Below are 21788 nucleotides of genomic sequence, written 5' to 3' on the forward strand. Positions count from 1 at the left end.
CTGTGGCTTCTTAATTTCTTACATGATCTGGCCTTGACTGTATATTTGTTAATGTACTGTATATAAAACACTGAATTTAGGCCAGGTTATATTTTTGACTTTACAAATTGTGTGTGTGTGAGTGATTTTTTTTTTATGTTATGAAAATATAAATAAAAAGTTATAAAAACAATTGTTTGTCATCACTTGAGGAAGTCGATCCCAAACCTGACCCAGGTCAACTGGCAAAATGACAACATATTACAATATTATTTTAACTCCAAGCTAAAATGTTCTAACAAGCTCACATTGATAATGCTTACATGCTGATGTTTGGCAGGTATAACATGTATTTCTATGTTCACCATCTTGGTTTGTTAAGAGTGCTAGAATGTCACCAAAGTTAAAACACATACAGCAATCCATCATCATCTGTTTACCATTTATTGTTACACAGTAGTTTACTGGCACCAATGTATCGTTTTCAGTTTGCTACATTTACAGATGATCTATCCATCTTCACCTCACAGTAAATAAAAATAAATAAATACAAAATTAACACTTTCTGAAAAGGGTGGAATCAGAAAAAGAGGTCCAGTTTCAATCTGATCATTTCAGTGTTCAATATTTAGTTTCAATGGAAATATTTGTTGTCCCATCAGTTTTTTTTGGCAACTTTGCACTTCAAGAATACCCAGAAGGTGAAGGCCTACTGACAGTCCATGCTTTGTGTGGATGCACTCACATGGAGGTTTAAAGTTAGGCCTTCTGTCAGTTTGATGAAGTAGGAAAGTAAAAAGCAATCCTTGATCTGTATTTTAAAGACTAATCACTTGCTGTGTCTTTAAAACAAGCTCTACATGTTCTGATCAGAGAGAAAAGACCTCATTCCACTTCAAACAACATGATCTTTATCAGGTGAACAAATACGGTACATGTTGTTAAAAAAAGAAACTGCTGAAGCTGGCCCTGACCAGGTGGTGGCGTTATACAGTATTTCTACACAGTTCATGGTTCATCCTTCATCATATTGCAGTGTGTGGGGTCGCCAGTAGAGGGTGATACGGAGTATTGTCAGTCAAAGTAACAGCATTTTCTCCAAAATGCTAAAAATTGATAAAGTGCAGTAGACAAGTATTTTCACTACTATTTAAAATGCCAATTCAACAAACTACTAGTAATAAGTTTATGAACTGGATGTCAAGCAAAGCTATCACTGGACACAAATCTAGACTTGTTACTGATTCATTACATCTGGAAATTGTACTATTATATAATGAATCAAAGCTTTGTTAGTGTTCCTTGTTTTTCTTGTCTCTTCATTTCTAGCACTGTGGTATGATGGAACATTTGTGAACAGCTTCATCACACTTCAAGAGGACACTGAGCAGCCAATGAAAGTAAAACTGGATGATAGTTTAACAGAGTGTGAGACTCATTACTGCTTGTGCTTAACAGAGTCCAGTTTACTCCAAAAACCCACAGGTGGTCCAGAGATAAAACAGACTACTAAACATCTCCTAAATATCTTCTTATTTTCCTATAAACTAATATTCTAAACAATTTACTCTACGTATAAATCAACCTCCATATCAAATGCAATTCTTCCGTGTCAACAGGGAACACTAACACTTTTCAAATCAGTGCACTAGCATGATCAGCGACGCATCAGTACCTACGACCGACACATCAATTTATCAGCATGCAGTCCTACAGTAGCTCGTACAAAAGTCAGATTTTAACAAAAGATAAAGAATAAATTAAATCATTTCTATGTGTATCGTAAAGAAATATGCTAACATCTATTTACAAAAAGTATACATCGTAATGAGCTGCCTTTGTGATTTCTTTAAAACTCACTCTAGTGGACAGACCGGGCTCTAACAGTTGAACGTCTGACAGAGTTATTACTTTTGAGAAAGATGTCAATGTTCGTCGGCGAGGAGGAAATGATTGGTGGTGTGCGAGAACATTACATACGAGAGGATCGTTGCTCAGTAGAGTGTTGTGAAGGATTTGTAAACAAGCCTACGGACTGGATCTACAGTTTACTCTGCTATTGCTCAAACATGTAAAAAAAAACATGCTGAAGAACACATAATATATATTGTCTCAGTAAAATGAAACAAGCAGCTGTCTGGAAGTTGAGGAGCAGCTGTCTCCGTTAACTCTGCAGGTGAAGCAACCTTTCTGCCTCGAGAAACGACCATATTTGAAGATCGACAGTAACGTGGCGAACAGTAATGAACAGTGACATTTTCCTCACATAATGGTTTCAGTATCTAAGTGTAGACAGTAGCAAATTGTGTCAAAGCCAGTAGGAGTACTATAGGAAGCAATGGACTCGTCTCTAATCTGTAATCATTAGTTGCTTTGACGGATTCCTCTCTGACCAACATTGACTAAAATTAAATCTTGTTAGTGTTTGAATAGTGCGTTCACATTTTTTTCTGGGGTAAGCACCATCAAAGAAAGGCAATTTCTCATTCAGGCAGCGTCAATACGTGTGAAAGACGACTTCACAGGAACTGAAGCTGCTTGCTCCCCTTAATAAGACCATATTCACACTAATGCAGATAGATGTCAAAAAGATACATCATTTCCAGATAGTCTAAAAGTCTGTCGTGCATAACAAGTAGTATTAAATTAATAAGCATGCACAACCTGCTTCAGCCAGCAGCATCACATATTTCTGCTGTTCTTAAAGTTTTGTTTGTGGTTTACGGAGAAACTGTGAATGAGGAAGTAGGAAGGAAAAAGTAAGATTCTCACAATTAAATTCAGAGACCTAAAATCATGAATCCTTCATTTCCTCAGCGTTTGCTTATTTGTCCACGTTGGGTAAGCAGGGCTGAGAATGCTCTTTTGAAATCACACACACACACTAGTGTGGATATGGTCGAAGACACATTTTACAGTTTACTTAAATGCTGAACAAGAGAGGAATGTGGTGAGAAGACGGGACAGACGGCGCTCTGGCTGTGTAGAACAGCAGTAGTGTAAGAAACAAGATCACAAGAGGCAGCCACAGTGGGCCAACGCTTCACTCTGGGTGTGGCTTTCAAGAGTCTAGTCGAGAGGAGAGCAAGGAGTCCTCCTATCAGGGAAAGGATGCATTCTTGGGACGGGGGAAAGAAGGGTAAGTAAAACGGGTAGTGAGGAGCAGGGATGAAAACCTGTGTCCAGGGTTGGAAGGAGGGATGAGAAGGACAAAGGAAGACAGTGAGAGGATGAAGGGAATACTCTAGGGTTGTTCCTCCTTCTTCTTCAGAGATATACGTTTCTTCCTGGCAGCGAGCATTTCATAGAAGGGATCAACACTGACAGCAGATCTGTATAAGTGACAAAGAAACACTATTGAATTGTGTGGATCATGAACATACACAGTTAAAAAGACCAGACAGCATTTAGGATGTTTAAATTAGGACCTTAAACAAGAGGGGACCTCTTCTTTGGCTAAAATGTCGTACTGCTCTACCACTACCCCCATTTTTCTTGTGACATTATCCTTCATTTGTATTTCCGTACTTGATGCTGTGGATCCATTCATCCTTCTCCTCGGGTGTCGGGGCGGAGATACGATACACATTGTGGTTTCCTTCCACTACTCTCCCATCGGCCTCCGTCTTACACGCCTTAATCAGCTGACCACGGTTGTTGGGGATGTACAGCTCAAAACAGTTCTGTTGGGAGAAATAAAAGGGAAATTTGATTAACAATCACATACACTAAATTTGTAAAAAAGTACATTTATGATAATTACATATGGCGGTAAAAAGAAAACTTACAGGTTTTCTTGGGTCTTCTACCTCCCGGATGCTGAGGTTTTCCAAGGGAATGATACCTCGCGGCTCCTTATCCTGTTAGTGAAACACAATCACAGCAGATTAGAGCCGCAATAGTTATTGCAACATTCAAGTGCCTTCGTTTAAAGAAAAAGATAATCCTCTATTAGTCAGACAGCGGGAACATTTGCAGAATTACAATAAATAAGTACTCAAACAGTTAAGATATAATAAATAAGTAAACAGAAAAAGTTAAATAAGATATCCTCCTGGAATATGAGTTTGTTACAACATTGTTATGGTAGTATGTTTGTGATATGTTGTCTCTTGTGACCAGTCTGACTTGCGTCTCTTTTGTTACTTTTGTGTTTGGGCTACCAAACCAGCTTGCCCTCTAGGGAATAACACAGTTATGCATCTAACCCTGGAGTTCAGTAACCAGACTTCCTTACAGATACAGTATAGTATTCACCCGTAGGCCTCAAATAAGCTTTAACAGACAATCACAATTTTCCAGCGGCCTTGCAATCCTAAACATCAGCACATTTTATTGCAAGATAACAGAACAATGGCACTAATTATTTAGCTTTTCTTGCTATAATTAGAAAAGCCAATGCCCATACAGCAGTAACATCCTGTTAGGACAGTTTAATTCACCAGAAAGAGTGGCAATTAACTGAAATGTTGCATGTGCACACAAAGACTTACTGTGGTGTATTCAAAGTAATAAAGGCAGTTGTCTGTGAGAATGAACCATCGTCGTTTCCAGGTTTTCACTCGTCCCCCTGAAACACAAGAACACAGTCATGTCGAGGAGTGAGAGGATGGAAAAAAACATTTCCTTTGGTGGTCAAAGTTGAAAAGATACTATTCTACAATTTCTACATTCTTACAGCTAACTACGTGGCTATTTATTAAAACTACAACAACTGTAAGTACATACCTCCTGAGAAAACAAGCAGCGGCAGTAGAGGGTGGAAGCAGAGACAAAGGGGACCAGAGTATTTAGAGGAAGACAGAGGACAAACAGAGAAAGAGAGACGGACGGGGAGGAGGAAGAGAAAGAGATTAATTAGTGACACAGAGATCACAGGTCCCGCCATGCAAAAGAAAATCAGATTTTGCCATGACGGAAGAAAGCGAGTCTCTTGTTCACCATCATGCCACAGCACTGTGAGCTGTTAATACAAGTGGAGGCAAAGAGCCAGCAAACCTCAGACAACGGGGCTGGTTTCATCATAGCACAAAGCCTGAAGACAGGACTAGCATACAGAACATATCACTGTCTTTTCTCTGTGGAAGTTTACATTCCTGACATCTGGAACATTTACACACTTGATTTGTTAAATTGTAAGATCAGTGTCCAACTCAACATGAAGGGTAGAAGTACTCTCACTGGCATCATCTCACCAAGTTTCAGAAGCCAGCCCTCTCTGTCCGGATTGAAGAAGGTGTGCGTCAGGTCGTTGCCGTCGTCTTCTGGGATCTTGAAGGGCTCATTTTTTATGCTTTCGTAGAGATTCTGTAATAACACATAAGATGGTAAAATATCTTCACTGGCTACATTTTAATTGTCACTTATCCATCTCCAAAGAGAAAAATAACGTAGAGCTCATCGTACTCTGAGCAGGTCCTCGGGCAGGTCTCCTCCCTCGTTGATGCCTCGGTTCATCGAGATGAAACGGTCCACTCCGGGTTTGTCCCTCACGTTTGGGTTATGGAGGCTTGTATTCAGCATAATGATGGCAAACGACAGCACATAACACGTGTCTGCGAACAGGAGAGACATGCACGGCGTTGAATTTTTGTTCTGCACAAAAACTAAAAGTATATAGCTGAACCTCATCTCAAACAATTTAAGGACATGATTAATGAAAACCACAAACACAACTGATAATGGTACAACTGAGAAGCCATGTTTACAAATTGCCAGACTCTGCATGCTTTCATATCTGGTCATTTCTGGTAAGTTGTTGTTTGTGTGAGTGCACGCCTTATGAGAAGTGCCCCTTCCTGCAATACATAACAGGAAAATAAAGCTGGATTCAAGGAGACAGCTGCCAGCCACACACAGAAGTCGTCCCACATTAGGTTGGTAACAGACTAGACCACATGAAATGCATTGTAACGGGTTTGTGTTTACCGGTGCTCTGGAAGACACCGGGGTTGCAGTGGCAGTATCTCTGAGCGAAGGCCTCCATCATTCTGTCGATCTTCTGCGCTTCACCAGGCAAACGGAAACTCCACAGGAATTGTCTGCAGAGAACAGGTCGGGGTTTAGGTCAAGTCAGAGAGAACAAATTTGGCAATCAACACAAAGTTAGACAGTCACTTCAGCTATCTGGTAAAATTTTCCCCCCTGACCTGACTGAGGGACAATGAGAGTGGAACTTTCCATCACAGAGAAGGTTTGTTTATCAGTCAATGCCAGGACACTAATCAAGAGATTCCATACACACAAAACATAGTTTACCTGAGGGCCTGGACGAGGTTGAGATCAGTAAACTCATGGAGGTCAACGAAAGCCTGAAGAACTTTGATGTTGAAGTCGTCCCTGCAGAACAGAAACAGAGATCACAGTTAAAAATGGCTGATACAAAAAAGAGAAAAAGGACAGGTGATATCGACCAATCACCTTTCTCCGAGGTAATCTCCTATAGCGGTCTTATTGAGGCCTTCTCCTTTGTAGAGAAACTGGGCAATGTCCTCTGAAGTATGTCTGAGCAGCTCATTCTCCACTAGAAACACAATGCCCTGTAGAGAGGGGAAAGAGTCCGTCACTACACAGCCGAGACAGAGTGAAGGCGGAGGAGACATGTACAAGTATCCAAGAGTTTTACCTTTTTGGGGTCCATATTGAATTTCTTCCTTCCCATTGCCACATGCCTACTTTTCTGAAGAGTTTTACTGCAGAGAGCGAAACAAGTGAAATATAAGAAAGACTGGCCCTCATAGCATTCATGTTACATCTTCTTAACAATAGTTCTAACTGCTCGGAATAACAAATCATTGAAGATCACAAGAAAATGAAACACCGACGTGGGCGCTGGGCTTTGTTGGCTTGATAATATCCACAACAGTGAGAGAAACTTTCAAGTCACATTGGGAGGATGACAAGTTCTAAATCAAAATAAATGTGACCAATCCCAGTAGACAAAGTGATAAAGTTGACCAACTGCCAGTGATAATGAATTTGGGAATGGGAAATAAAAACCTATGCACACTGTGTTGATCAAGTAAGACAACTCTTGTCATTTTGGCCAAATCCGATATTGCTTAGAGTAGCAATGTTACTGTGAGCATTTTTGTCTTACCTGCCCTCTGTGCTGGTCTCCAGCCCCTCCACCTCCAAAATCGCCTCTCTTAATTCCTCTCTGAGCCTCTGGATCTCCTGCAGCAGGACGCCCTTCCTCCTGCGGATGTCCTCCAGCTCAGAGCGCTCCTCTGGGCTCAGGTCTACGGGGACTGGAAGGGAAGAGAAGAATGACTCCATTACTGCTGCTGCTGCTGCATAACACATGGTGACTGTGCCCTAACAACATAACAAGGCAGACTGTGTCTTTATTGGTAACATAAAAAAAACCCATCAAGTACAACTATTTTGAGAACTGCATTGTTACTCTGTCTATCAATATAGAGGAGTGGAAGAAGTGGGTAGAAGCAGTAGTAACTTAGCAGAGGTGAATACAAAACATACAGTGGAAAGGAACTGGGCGAGGACACTTTTGTGAGGATAAAATTGCCCCTTAAATTTGTAATCAGTCACATTACTACTTCACCACACTTCCAAACATTTTGCCTTCATCTGTCCCTTTCTTGTCATTCCTACTCTTTCCCTTTCATATTCCCTTATCTCCCTATTGCACCCATTTTTGCAATCTGTGAAAAGAATACTGAAAATCTGCAGTCTCCTGTTCTGTCATTTCAATAAAATGTATGAGAGCATTAACACCGTCTACTGTCTGAGCTGTGATACACTCCACTCATAGAGCATACAGACACTTCATGGACTCAACAGACACACAGTCAGTGGCATGAGGCTCCTTTAAAACTCAAAGTCAGAATTTAAAAAAAACTTCTCCCACAAATACACTTGAATGAGAAACATCTATGTTTTGGTTCCAATAGCCAATATCAGCTCATCAAATAAAAAATATTGCTCATCACTATCGGTATCAAGGCGGGCAATTAGTTTAAGTTGTATTTACTGAGTGATGAGACATCCTCTCGGAGATTTCAGACACCACCCAATTAATAATTATAATTAAGGTGTATATTAAATAATTTGTATTTGTTCTGCTCACTGTGAACTGTTTTTAAAGCAACTACTTCCTACTGGAGAAGGAGTCCCTTTTAAAAAAATGTTCAAAGTGTGGTACTGTAATCTATGTAGACTGAATGCTGCTCCATCATTCACATGATCACATTTTAGATGTGGGCAGTATCAGAGGTCTCCAAACAGGCTAGTGCAACACAGTGCCACACCGGTAAAACAGCAGTTTATTTAGATGATGTCGACTGAAGGATTTTTATGGCATTAAAACCTTGACACAATCAATTCTATCAAACCAGTTATGAGGGATGTAGCTAAAGATAACATTAGGCTAAGTGATACATCGACATCATAATAATCAGACATCTTCTCAGGAATTTCACCAACTGTAAAATCATATTTATTTTTCATCGTTTCGAAGGCTGTTGTACCCAAACCATGACTGCTTGTTTGGTCAACGTATCAATTTATATTTCTCAAAAATTGCTGGCAACTCAAATAAACTGGGATGGCCTTGTAAAACCAGTTGCCAGTTTACACCTAGATCAAATGTAGGCAGTCTAAAAGGTCAGTGCTGCACTAAATTCCAGTTTTTCCATAATAAATATTGCAATATTCCAGGCCCTGTTAGAGAGATGCTGATTAATCTGTACTGTCACTTTGCAGACTGTAGTTTGAGGATGTGTGGTATATTGTGTAATGTTGTAGAGTTTTTACTATTGTGTCAATTATTGTCAGTGATGGTGGACAAAATATTAGAAACACATCAAAGCATAAAGCAATACAAATTAATACAGACTGTAGTCTCCGAACCATTAATCCGTGACTATCAATTTGAATCAACAACTCGAGTTTCAGTTGAACAAAACGCAACTTTCATATTGCTTAGTTGGTGTAATAGACTTTAGCTAGTGTAACATATAAACTAGCAACTGTGTGTAGTGTCTGAAAGCTCTATTATAAAGTTATAATTTTGCACAAAACATTGTGATGATTTATTTTAAACCAAACCACCCAGATCAAGAGCTCAAAGTTGCACCCAAAGCCTCCCAGACCAGTGTGTTTACTCTGCTAAACAAACAGCTGCTCTAAAACAAAACCAACCACGCCCACAGTCTGGATCAACAGGACGGTCTGATTCATACTACAGTCAGGGTAATGATAGGAGGAGGATGACGGTTTCATTAGTAAAAAAAAGGCCGAATTTAACATGCTCTTGTGCAACCTGAAGGCTGGTCAGGGTGTTAGCACGTATGCCCACCGACGTTAGCTAAAACGTTAGCCCCGAGCACAGTGAAACAATCAATATTTAGTTGGCGTCAGGCTAAGCTAATGCATCTGTGTGAGTTATTTTAACCAAGTGTGTTTTGCGTGTACAACCATACTTCTCGGAAAAGATTTCAAAGGTAGATTGTTCATCATGTAACGTTAGATGTTAGGCGGAATGATCTCCGTTTCACACCTGAGCAAATAAACTGAGCCTTGCTACAACTAGCCACAGTTAGCTAGAGGTAGCCTATGCAAATACAGCTATTTAGTAACGTTCAGCCCACTTACTGTAGTCCAGGTCATCCATTTTTGGCGCTTTACTTTTAGGCATCAATATTTCAGAGTCGACTGTCATTCAATATCAGAAAACTAGGGATATATGTATAAATATATCCTAAAAACTAAAGGGAAAAAATAGACAACCCCCGGTGTCGAAATGTTGGGCCGGAGACAAAGAAGGTGGCGACACCGGAAGCGCTGTCTGACTGTCGAGGAGGGTTCTTCCGGTCAGTTGCTTTTCAAAATAAAACGCTTGAAGTTGGACATACAATATAATATAAATACATTAAGTAAACTTTTACATTTTGTAAAAAAAACACTCTGAAGTGTCTGAGTGTTTCCAGCTAGCTGCACACAATGGGCACTAAGAAGATATTTTAATAATGATATAGTTAGATTTCATAGTTTTGGTATAAAAAATTATAATTTAAGAATGAGGTCATTCATTGTAAAGAAATACAAAGTTCCAATCACAATGCCCACTCAGTAGCGGTTCTGGTGCTTTTAAATATACCAGATTGTCCTCTTGATTTCCTCTGGGGCCATGGGACCTAACATGTATTTACTCAGGAGACTTTAATGACAGGCCTTTTCCAAATGCCACTCAAGTATTACAAAAATAATCCCCACAAGTCACAGGAATAGTAAAACTGTACTCATATTCATCGCCATTGTTTTTAAGTGTACTGTGATTAAGAAGAGTGGAGACAAACTATGTCTACTTGATCAATGGCCATTAGATATATGTGGCTGATAAAAGCAACCTCCACCTCTTTATATCACATGACCACTTCTCACTGTATTCAGAATTAAAATGTCAAATGAATGTGACAAAAGTACAATAGATCTGCTCCAGAAGAAGTTACATTTATTCAAAACCATATAACTATTAACTGTACATTGTGTATTTAAATATTTCATATATTCATAGGATTTTAGTAATAATTACAATTTCATTACAGGCAGCCCACTACAGACAACTTAATGGCATGATCAATTGAGGGGCTAAACCCCAACATTGTGATATCAAATTGGTCTATAACACCATAGTCCACGCTATCGCCATCAATGACAAAATGTTTAGGAAGGTAAACTAGTCAATATTGCGAGTAAACATTTTGGCAAAACAACTCCATTCAAAGTGTATATAGATCCTGCTATTTGGAACTGTTACAAGCCTAGACTCAAAATGTTGCATTCACATTCTGTAGCTGTGTAAGCACAGTGTAGTTGTGGTAGACTAGCTGCATTGTGTGCTCGATGGGAAAAAAAATTAAAGAAGCAAAATAAAGGTCTGGTGAGCAAAAAGTTTTACTCCATTTTCTGCAGCCAGGTGTTTAACAGTTCATTATCAGCAGCCAGAATTTACAGGCTTATTATACAAAGGCATTGATTTGTCCAGGCATGACCAAGACATACAGTATGTGGATGGCGACCCAAGCAGTCGGCACAAAACTTTACTGAATGTTACACTGTACATGCTAATGATTTATCCTTTGTCCAGACCAAATATATCATCAGGTTTTATTATAACGTTTCCACAATTCCACAAAAACTCCTAGTGCGGGCTCCAAGATCTGCTGTTTGATTTTAATAAGGAGCACATCAACAATCGGAAAAAAACATTAAGATATTTTCAATTTAAAACCCAATTTATCACTTAATTTAAGAGATCAGTTCTGCTGCTGGATAATGTCTCAAAGTGAAAGTTATTTTACCTCCAATTGATTAATATGATTGATCAAAAGTCTGATGACAGCACAGAGCTGCTGGATTTAGTAATGTGCCCTTGTTTGTATCTACGGCAGGATTTTAAAGTTTAAAAAAATGTTATATGAGTGTTCAGATTGAGGCATTTAATTAATTTAAGGCGAGGAATGTAATATGATCCATTTATTATAGTATCTGGACTAAGCTATAAATACTAGTGCATCCATTTCTAGAACAAACATTGCATCAGATTCTTCGTTACTCTGTGGATGTAAAAGTTACAAAGCCTTCTAGTGTTGTGATTTTCTGTGCTGCCTCAACTCCAGATACTGTGCAACATAAATGCACTACTTACTACTTAACAGAGGCATGTGAAGTGCGCTACGCTTCCATAGTTGGTTACTCAGAGATAGTGATATTTTCTAGACATCTAAGTGATCTGAAACATTTCTTAAACCACTGACCAAAGAAGCTCGCTTTGTTCAGATTATTTTATGTTCAATATGTTGCAAAGTTTAAAGTCATCGTCGTGCGGCTTTGAAAAACAGGCAGATTATGTAAAAATGTCAGTAATGGTCACCGTTCAACGGTTCCAATGCTCCTACTGATGTCATGACCCTGAAAAGCTTGATCTAGCTGTTCTACATTGAGTCCCTTCCATGAAGAAAATGGTCATTGAAGCCACTGATGCTTAAAACAGTGGAAAATAGTGTGCTCAAAGAAAACAGTAAGTAGGCGGGTCTACCAGTTGTCTAAGTATATAAGTGTAGCTTTGCTTTGATGTAGTGGACGGACACTATGACAGGTGGACAGCAACTCATGTTCAGTTCACACCCCGAGCGACACAGGAACAATCTCCATTTTCATTGGAGGCCGGTGACGCCAGACACGTCGGACGTGCAACTAAAAAGTTGAGCTGGTTTCTACTTTTTTTCAGCGCCCTAATAACACAACAAAGGGTCAACCAATTAACTGCATCAACAAGTGCTTGAGCAACACTTCAATGCCGACTCAGCGATAACGCAGCTGCTCACGTTTGGCTGTTTTGTTGATTCTGCCGCTCGTAGTGTGAACCCAGCACAGGAATATTTGGGTTTCTTATACATGTAGCAGGGCAAAGGTACAACTGTGTCAGATAAGGCATTCCTTTCATGGACGGAAGTTTTTATGCTCAAACATTTAGACATTGGGGGGGGGTTGAAGATAAAAGGTTGGGGCCAATCTTAATGGGGTTTTGGTCCGAGTGAATCTCAATGTATTTTTATAGCATTTCAGGTTTACACACATTTCTCTGAATTTAATCTGATTTCCTTCCATCTTATTAAAAGGCAAAAATTCAGGTAGTGCTTCTCTGCATGCATACTGCTATGTATACATCCAACACATGCACTATCTGCACAAAAAAAAATTCCATAAACATTCGATTGTTCTTCCCTCTAACTATCCTGGGCTGTGCAGTTTTCATGCTTCTCAGGGTACGCTTTGCGTAATCCAACAGCTGTGCAATGAGGCGCATTTTTCATCCATTTTCAAATTCGCTATTAATCCCTGCAGTCACGCTCCAATGATGCGTGGCTTGGTGGGTTATCCCTTTCATTAAACCCCAGAAAAGCAGTTTCTGCATTCCCGGCTATTTTCAGTCTCTCAGATGCCCCGCCCTCTTTTTCAGAAGGAGAGATGACGACAGAGATTACATAATTTAGTAGAGTGCTGTATCTGTCAATCAGCTCAACCAATCCCTGATTAGAATCTGGTAATCTTCACTCCGGAGTCACCAACGATGAGACGAGCCAAGGAAGGATGAACCTGTGAAATATGGAGAGATCAGAAAATAAAATGATTACCAATGATAAGTCTCACATCCACTTATTAACATAACTCCACAGCATTAAAACGTAGCACAAAATAGATACAAAAGTAGATGTACCTGTGCTTGAAGAGGTCCATAGGGCACCAGTTCTCCATCCACAGTGAGAGTCCCCCGTGTAGACAGAGGCTGCAGCCTGAAGGCCTTGCAGGTAATATGGCTCACATACGGCGAGCTAACAGAGTGGTGGTTTCCTCTTTCCATGGCAAAGAACAGTCTCAGCAGAGTGGCTCTGGAGATCCCCGCCCGCACAAAGGTCAGGTGGATCAGCCCATCATCGAACCTGGCCTGGGGTGCAGCATGAAGATCAGCCCCAAGGTGGGTCTGATAGAGGGCCAGCACCAGGACAAAGTCCCCTTCAATGGTGATCCAATCTCTGGTGGGAATCGGTTGGTCGAGGGGGGGTAACAAGTCATCCCGAGGGTTATTCAAAAGTGAGATAAAAGGACGGTTCTTCAGCGGTCCTGCTGGCTCAGTAATGTCAAAGTTAAAAGATGAGGACGGTGTGCGTAGAGATGGCGAGGGCGACGTGGAATTTGGGGTATTGGGACGGGGGACGAGGTAGGATGAAGAGTGTGGGGAGGCACATGAAGGGGAGGATGGGGGTGTGGGAGAAAGAGACAGGGAGAGGGATGGGAGTTTAGGGGGTAGGGAGTTTGAGTGGGAGTGCTGGAGGAGAGAGAGGGGCCTCGGACGAGAAGCATTCTGGTTTTGGTCCAGGGTCTTGGGCTTGTAGGAGAAGGGAGTGTGACGAAAGGGAGAGGAGATGGTGAGAGATCGCTCACGAGCAACATCCAGTTGGTAGGGTTCCTTCTGGTAGTAGGTCCCATTCAGATCTATGTCCTCCACCCCGTAGGAAGGGCCCAAATCTGTGTCAGCCTCCTGACTGAGAGGCTGGTTGAAGAGAGTGTTGGCTATCTGGCTTGAAGGTGCTGAATTCTTTCTCAGTGCCTGTCTGGCCCCCTGAAGGCTTTCTTCGCAAGTGAGACAATCCTCTTGCTCTTCGTCTGCCGCTCGTGCCACGTCGACCCCACAGCTCTCTTCCAATACTCTCTCCCCCTCTGCAGAACCACCGCTGCCTCCCCCATCCTTCCCCCTATCCTCCTCCTCCGTCTCACTGGAGTCTTGCTCTACTCTTCCCTCATCTTCCCTTTCATCCTTGATCCTGGCCAACCTTTCTACCCTTCCCATATTGCAGTCTTCCCTTTCAATTGATTCTGAACTTTCCGAACATGTCCCCGACCTCTCCTCTTCTGCGTCCATCTCCACCTCCCCCTCCCTCTCTCGGTCCTCTGCCAGGCTGCTTGCCCTCACTACACCACTTCCTCCTCCCCTAGCCCTCTGCCTTCTTCTCTCCCTTTCTCTCTGCCTCTCCTCTTTTTCCCTCTCTCCCTCACCCTTACGCAGGCTCCTCTGTTCACTGATGCCCATGTCAGAGCAGGTGCGATGGATGGGCGTTCGACAGAAGCCCTCCAGGCCTTCTGTGATGCTGCGGGAGAGGGGTCTCCTCGGCAGAGGAGGTGTGTCATCTGGTGATGTGGCGCTAATAGACGGAGGCAGGTAGGACAGACGACCCTTGTAGGATCGAAGAGAAGCTATGCGCACCAGGGTGCCCAGGGTGAAGCGAGCAGAGCCCAGGCCACGGTACCTGGAGAAATAGAGTAACGTTTAGGTGAACCAAGCCAATGGTGGATGTTCGTACAGTCTAAGCAACTACACACCCACCTCTCACTCTCAATGTCCACATCGGACACAAAACCCCAGGCAACAGAGAGGAAAGAAAACAGTCTCCTGGGTGATGCGGGACGGCTGTTGATGGCGGGAGGAGGGCTAGTTGTCACAGAAACCACGTCCATGGGTCGGACACCGCCTCGGCAGAGCAAAAAGCAGCAGTTCAAAAGGAGGGGCTCCCGAAGGCACATGTCATACCTGAGGGAGATACAAATAACAGCACATCCTGTGAGGAAAGATAAGGTGAGAACTGGGCAAAACAGCAGGTCAATACAGAGTCCTTCCACTATTTAGAGATATCTATGTCAAGATAACAAGTTCAGGACGAAAACATCAAGGAAGAGCTGTCTGTATGTATGAAGGTATGTCCTCCGGGTATGTTGACAAGCGTTCATCCTATCTACTTCACACTTGGCAAGTGTGTTGCTGTGTATACAGTGTCAAGGTTTGTGGTATTGGACAAACAATATGAATAAACTGATTCTCGCCTTTATAGATATGAATGAGACATGCTTACCCTGCATGGTGGTTGATGGAGCCAGCCAGTGCATTCCCAGAGCCACAAGGAAGAATACCGACGGGCGTTTTTATTGCTTGTTCCCAGTCGGGACGCTCCATCAGCCCATTAATTACCTGTAGGAACACAACACAGACATTTTTGAAAATCATAACATATGTGGTACTAAAAACAGACAATAAATATCTTCACTGTCAAACCATAACCACTAAATTCTACCATGCTTAGCCCAACAAAAACATGACTCACCTCGTGCAGCAGGCCGTCTCCAGAGACAATGATGATGCCATCCCACTCTGGGAGCGATATCTCTCTGATGAGCTCTCTGGCATGGTTCTGACGCTCTGAGACAGATTCATTAAGTTAACACCAGTTATGTATGTATGTTATACGTGAATATAGTATCTGACATGTTACCTGTCTGTATAAGGTTGTAGCTGATGTTAGCCTCTCTGATCATTGGCAGGATGTGGGTCTGACACCACTGCATTGCCTGGCCCCTCCCACTGAAGGGATTGACCAGTAACATTAGTCGCCTGGGACGAGGTAGCAGACTTCTTGAAAATTCTGTTTGAAAAAGAAAGGGGGAGGAGCATAAATAAGTAAAAACTCACACAGTTCTTGTCCAGAACAAAGAAAGGAACTAGAGGTTCACTACAAAGCAAGCCTACAGGGAGCTGTCAGTACAGTGTTGCCCTAACCTGAAGTTTGAGAGCATTCGACCATTTGGGCCTCTGTTATTTCACCTCACAGGATCTACTTAACACGGCATAATACTACCACCCGACAGCGCGTCTGTCAATCATTTAAATTCAGATACATGGGAAAGGACACAAGTACCATTCAGAATATAGGAATGAAATAAAACAAGGTGGTGAAATAATAATAAATCATTCATTATCTGTCCAACTGGACTGCAGAGGCAACATTCCGCTGCTCTACTCTTTCATCAGCCCAGGTATGATGCTTAGAATAAATAAAAAAGCTCTGAAAATCTATCTAAGAATTAGAATGGTACAGATGAGTGCCAGCGGTGCAGGGAAGGAGATGCACTCACTGATAATCCTAGATTATTAAACAAAACAATACTAAAGAAAATCAACAGAAGACCCAGCTAACCACAGCTATGTTGTTCGTAAGCATAAAAACTCACAGACTCAAGACAGCAAGTGATTCAGAAATGGACTGATTGGATAAGAGAAATATAACGGAGAGATGAGAAAGAATGAAGGCTATGTGAGCAAAGTGGAGCAGACACTAGGGGTGAAACAAAAGGCTGGCAACACTGAGGACTGTAACAGAGTATGAATGAAACAGGAGCAGACAAGGGGCAAACAGAGGCTTTGGGTAAGAAATACAAAATGATTGACAGTTTTACCTCTGTTGGGGGAAGGAGACAGTGATGTGAGAGGTAAAGACTGAGGAAGACAAATTATGGAAAGTATTAAGAGTATTATATGTTAAAGATTAAGTCTAAAGGAAAGGAAAGAGACAGGAAGAGATAAGAGATTCCAGCTAAGTGCAGGACGCATACAGTAAGTTATGGTGAGAAAAAGATAAATAGACACAGAGAACGTAAACACTGTGCAGGGCCTTACTATCTGTTTGATTATTGAGGAAGGGGTGGCAAAGCTGCCCCACCCTCTTTGTCTCTAAATTTGACACTGAATGATACGGACCGTGTGTGCAAGCCAGATAAGGAAAACAAACAAAGAAGTATGAGTTAAAAGTGAGATGAAGTTGGGTGAAACAAACATTGAAATCCAAACTAAATATTCTGAATAATAAATCTCACATCCTCTTAGGGTGTATTAGTGTTAATCCCCCCATTGTTTTGTTCTACATAACCCCAATAAGTACTCTTGGTTAAATGTGTGTTCTCTGTGATAAAATATGAATGCTGTACATACAGAAAGGTCTTGGGTCACTGTGATATTAAGCTATACTTAGCAAGCATTTACAAAGGAGGCATAAATCAAGGCGGCATGAGGCAGCATTGTGTGGTTTCAAGTAGTAAACAGGAATTCAAGACTTATTCATAGACACAAACAATGAGGTAAGCCAAAGTAAATCACACATCTACGGCAAAACTAACAATGTTTACCTTTTGATAAAGCCTTTCACTGTAACTCCACTAAAAATCAAAGGCCAGGATTATTAATAACTAGCGGTTGTGTGGCTCCGCCAACCAGTCAAGCTGCAATTTACATCCATGTCTGTCCAAAATGTCATCACTTCTTCTTTTATCTTATTAAGACATTTGTGTGAAATTGTCATAATAAGAATATCAATTCTTGAGTAATAGATGTGTTTTGTGATGTCACAGTGACCCTGACCAATTTCTAATCAGCTCATCATTTAGCCCAAGTGCCAAATTTGAAGAAATTCCCTCCAGGTGTTCCTGAGATATTACGTTCACGAGAATGGACCGGACGGACGTACAAACATACAGATGGACAAACCAAAAACATAAAGCCTCCAGTGCAGAGGCATTAAAAGTAAATACTTGGGGTTTTAGGGTCTAGGAAACTTTGACTAAAAAAAAAAAATATATGAGTGGCAAAGGCCAAATGGTGTTCACATTCATGAATTGCCAATTAAAATGTAGGCAAATTGAGGTTAATGGGATACAACAAGCACAAGTATGGGCCTGTAACACCATTTGACAGCCCTCACACAGCCTGAACAAATAACACACTCACCTGTGTCAGCAGTGACGGTCACACCTCTCAGTAGACACTGCACAGCAGCCGACCACCTCTCAGCTTCACACCTGCTTTCTGCCAGGTAGGCCCTCACTTGCCTGCGCCGAGACACACCTTTCCGTCGTTTGCCTGGCGGGTACCAGTACAGCACCAGTAGAGGGGGCGCCGGGGCACGAGGGCAGCTGCACCCCACCAGCTCCAATAAAGGCAGCAGGAGACGGGCTTCCTTCCCCGGCCTCGGTGACAGCCGCTGGATATGTATGTGGGTGTGAGTCAGGGTCAAGGCATAGTTGGAGGCCGGAGTAGGGGAGGCAGCAAGGGGGAGTCCCCCCGGACCACCAGGGCTGTTGGGGCAGCTGTTATTGTTGCCGTTGCTGCCTGAACCCCAGCTGGCAAATTGGCCATGAAGGAGGGCTTCTGCCGTGGAAGGTGAAGACGGTTCTGGAGATCGCATCCTCGCTGCTGAAGCGGACCAGGCTGATCAGAACAAAGTTGGTTTACCGAGTTCGAGGGCCGTATTTTCTCCAGTTAAGAAGCTTGAATCGAGGAATCGGGCAGCTCTTAAAGATTTGAAGTGATAATCAAAATGTATCTGAATGTCAGTCAGAGCTTTACCCCGGAAATCTCCTCAAAATCATTCTCAAAAAACAAAAAAACACTGGTCCGAGTTTCTGTTTCCGTCTGTCCATTTAAGAAATATGTGTTCATTTGAAAAGAAATGAAACACTTCTTCCAGTTTAAAGGTTCCTCTGGGAGAGTATTTATCCAGTGACGATAGGAACTGCTAAAGATCTGTCTTTGTGTCACAGTTAGAAAGCTCCCATCAAAGTTTGATCTGAAGAGTCGTCAGCTTCTACATTTTACTGTCAGTGGAAAAATGAGTGAGTAATACTTTAACATATTCAAAAACAACAGAACGAGATCAGTCATTTAAACAAATGTGTTCTTCATAAGATTGCATCAGTAAAAAAAATTGTTTAGATTACATCCCAAATCCTCCTATTGCAATAACAATATAAGGCAGCAGAGCAGCTCCTCGAAAATTAACAATAAATCTTTAAATAATTACACAAATGGACAAATAATTAAACTGATCTATCAAGTATGAATAAGACAAACAAACACACCTTGTTTAAACAAGGAGGCTGCAACAATTAAATAAAATGAATGCAAAAGTAATGAATATTGCGGAGTATGTTGCATGGTAGGCTGGCCCAAATGTAATTAATGCCACAAAGATACGATAAGTGCAGGCTTTCTCAAGACCTTTGATACCTGTATTGCTATCATAAAATCTCAGTGATATAGAAGGCAGACAAGAGGAGTGACTATACCAGTCCTCTAGACAGTAGTGTCATACATTAATGTTTCAGCCAAACAAATACTCCTGCATACTACTTCATTATCTGTTCTCCACAAGAAGAGGGTGAACACTATAGGTAAGACAGGTGGAGACTAGACAACAAAAAAATACAAAACAGAAACAAAACAAAAGACAAACAAGGAGACAGTTCCAGGTCGCTCCTTAGTTTATGTCATGGTAGTGTCCTTGAGTCAAGCCTCACGTTCCCTCCCTAAGATCTTTGTTCCTGTACCAACACAGAAGAGGAGTGGAGGACAGAAGTCAATTGTAGAAGTGTAGAAAACAGAACTTTAGTGTGTGGGCGATCCACCCAAGCGTATTTTTGGAGCAGATAGGTAATACATCAACATTAAAGGAAACTAAATAAATTGAATAAATAATTGTAATTAACTGTAATTCACCTGGGATTTCACTGTGCAAAGGCAACTATTTCTCTACCATATTTTGACAATTGCAGTAGAGAAAGTACAGAGAAGTGTCTCGATAAGAGGAAGAGATTACGGTTACAGGGTGAAGCAATACAAGGCCTACCGTGCCCCTTGACCCCAAGTGCGTCTTTGTACATAATGACTAACAGTCACACATCCTCAACCGCCTTGCTGAGACGCCACATTATTTTGCATTTAAGGTTGAATGTGGATAACCACATCTGGTTGGTGTTCTTTTTTATTATTAAAAGAGCTTTTGTGTGATGGGATTTGGGGAAACAGTGTCTCTTTCACAATTCAAATCTAGGATTGAGATTTTTCAAATTGCTGACCTAAATGGTGCTGAATTTTAGAGGTTTTGCAATACGCATTAGCATGCAACAATCTTACTCAGCAATCTTAAGTTGTTCCCTATAAAGAGGTAGCTTCATAATGAGCCTGTTAAAAATGTAATGACCATTAGAAATTCATGTGAGATTAGGATGCATACACTACATAAAAATAGTAACAAGTACAAATGTAGTAACAAAGTGTAATTTACTATAATTTAATTTATTTATGCAACAGATGACAGGTTGAAGAAGTGTTAAAGCTCCAAGAAAGCAGGATCCAGTTAATTCGACTTTAGTGCGTCAAAGTGCAACTACTGGACTATAAATTACTAAACTTGTCACATCTTTTCTTTCAAGTTTCATAACACACATTATGCAAGCTGTGGTGCAGACAAAATCAATAATTGGCTGATGTCCTGTTTAGATTTTTTTTTTTAAACACAAAACGGAGCTCACTGGTGTCCATTGTTGTACCTTCACGTCCTTGAGGTGCAGGGCGGGGACACCCAGAAATAATATCAGCAGGCTAATTGTGTCCCCCACACAATGAGCCTGTTGTTGAGAGACGTCGGGGTACTTTGGGCAAGTTTCGGTTATCTTATAAGACTTCAGGAGCATTCCCATACCAGGGCCATGTATACACTTAGCAGCGTTGATAGCTTGGCTTATAACCCTGATGATATAACTAAAGTGAAGTTAAAAGCTTCAAACTTTAATACCAATGACATCCACCGAGGGTTAGCTAGCAGAACGACAGGCTGTTAGCCGGCTGAACAACTCAACTCTTGTTGTAGTTTAACAGTCATCTTTACGGTAAATCTACGCTTTAGAGATACTTCCACGAATGTTGTGCAGCCTTTGACATATATATCAAACAAAATGCGTTTGAAGTTACGTTGGTTTAACGTAAATATTCGTAATAACAAACGCTAGCTAATGTTGTGTATACAGTAGCTAACGTAAACTGCTGCCTGACAGCGTTGTCAGTTACAACGCCATTTAGCACATACCATATAACCCAAGTTTAACCTAACTTACAGCACTGTTAAAACTGTATCCTCTTGAAAATGACTAGACACCACCACGGGTGTGTTGAAAATTCCCCATTTGACAGGTTACGTTTTATTTATGGGTAGGTTTAAGGAGGTTAGTTAGCGCAGATAGCGGTGGACGACAACGTTAAGCTAACAGTTTGGATTTTTTCAAGCAGGAGTAACACGAGCAACTGCTAACTTTTAAAGTTATAGCTTTGACCAGCACCGGCTTTGAAGGAGCCAAGTTAAATGTTATAAATAAAAGCAAAATTACCTCATCTTGTCTCCCCCACCCCTCACAGGTAGTCGCTTGCTCTGGAAACTGTGGCTCGCTGCAGGAAGTGTGTGGAGACGAAGCAGCAGCAGCTTTGAGCGGCGGACAGGAAGTCCAATGGCGATAAAGGAAAACATTGCGACACCCACCGACATTCTCCAATCATTCACAGACCACTTCCTGGGTAAGCAAGTTTTCCCCCCTGGCCAAGTCCTTATCAATACTGATCATACTATTAGTGA

The 21788-nt window shown here is 41.4% G+C and overlaps 2 protein-coding genes across 2 annotated transcripts; both read right to left on the bottom strand.

The window, feature by feature from the left end:
* Positions 1-409: 409 nt before the first annotated feature.
* cyth2 (cytohesin 2) lies at positions 410-9742 on the bottom strand. Its single transcript, XM_068736297.1, has 12 exons — positions 9595-9742; positions 7079-7229; positions 6605-6671; positions 6400-6518; positions 6238-6318; positions 5908-6020; positions 5386-5534; positions 5175-5286; positions 4473-4549; positions 3768-3839; positions 3508-3662; positions 410-3311 (listed from the first exon to the last, which is right to left on the bottom strand). The coding sequence occupies exons 1-12, from the start codon at positions 9659-9661 to the stop codon at positions 3224-3226; spliced, it is 1251 nt and encodes a 416-aa protein (XP_068592398.1). The 5' UTR covers positions 9662-9742; the 3' UTR covers positions 410-3223.
* A 689-nt stretch (positions 9743-10431) lies between these two features.
* On the bottom strand, positions 10432-21691 carry sphk2 (sphingosine kinase 2). Its single transcript, XM_068736296.1, has 8 exons — positions 21547-21691; positions 18113-19704; positions 15828-15977; positions 15660-15754; positions 15411-15526; positions 14888-15091; positions 13223-14810; positions 10432-13101 (listed from the first exon to the last, which is right to left on the bottom strand). Exons 2-8 carry the CDS (start codon positions 18567-18569, stop codon positions 13039-13041), a joined length of 2673 nt encoding a protein of 890 aa, XP_068592397.1. The 5' UTR covers positions 18570-19704; positions 21547-21691; the 3' UTR covers positions 10432-13038.
* Positions 21692-21788: the final 97 nt, after the last annotated feature.

Source organism: Cebidichthys violaceus, unplaced genomic scaffold (assembly GCF_023349555.1).
Source record: "Cebidichthys violaceus isolate CVI_PGR_0920_01 unplaced genomic scaffold, fCebVio1.0.p SCAF_7, whole genome shotgun sequence".
Classification (NCBI taxonomy): Eukaryota; Metazoa; Chordata; class Actinopteri; order Perciformes; family Stichaeidae; genus Cebidichthys; species Cebidichthys violaceus.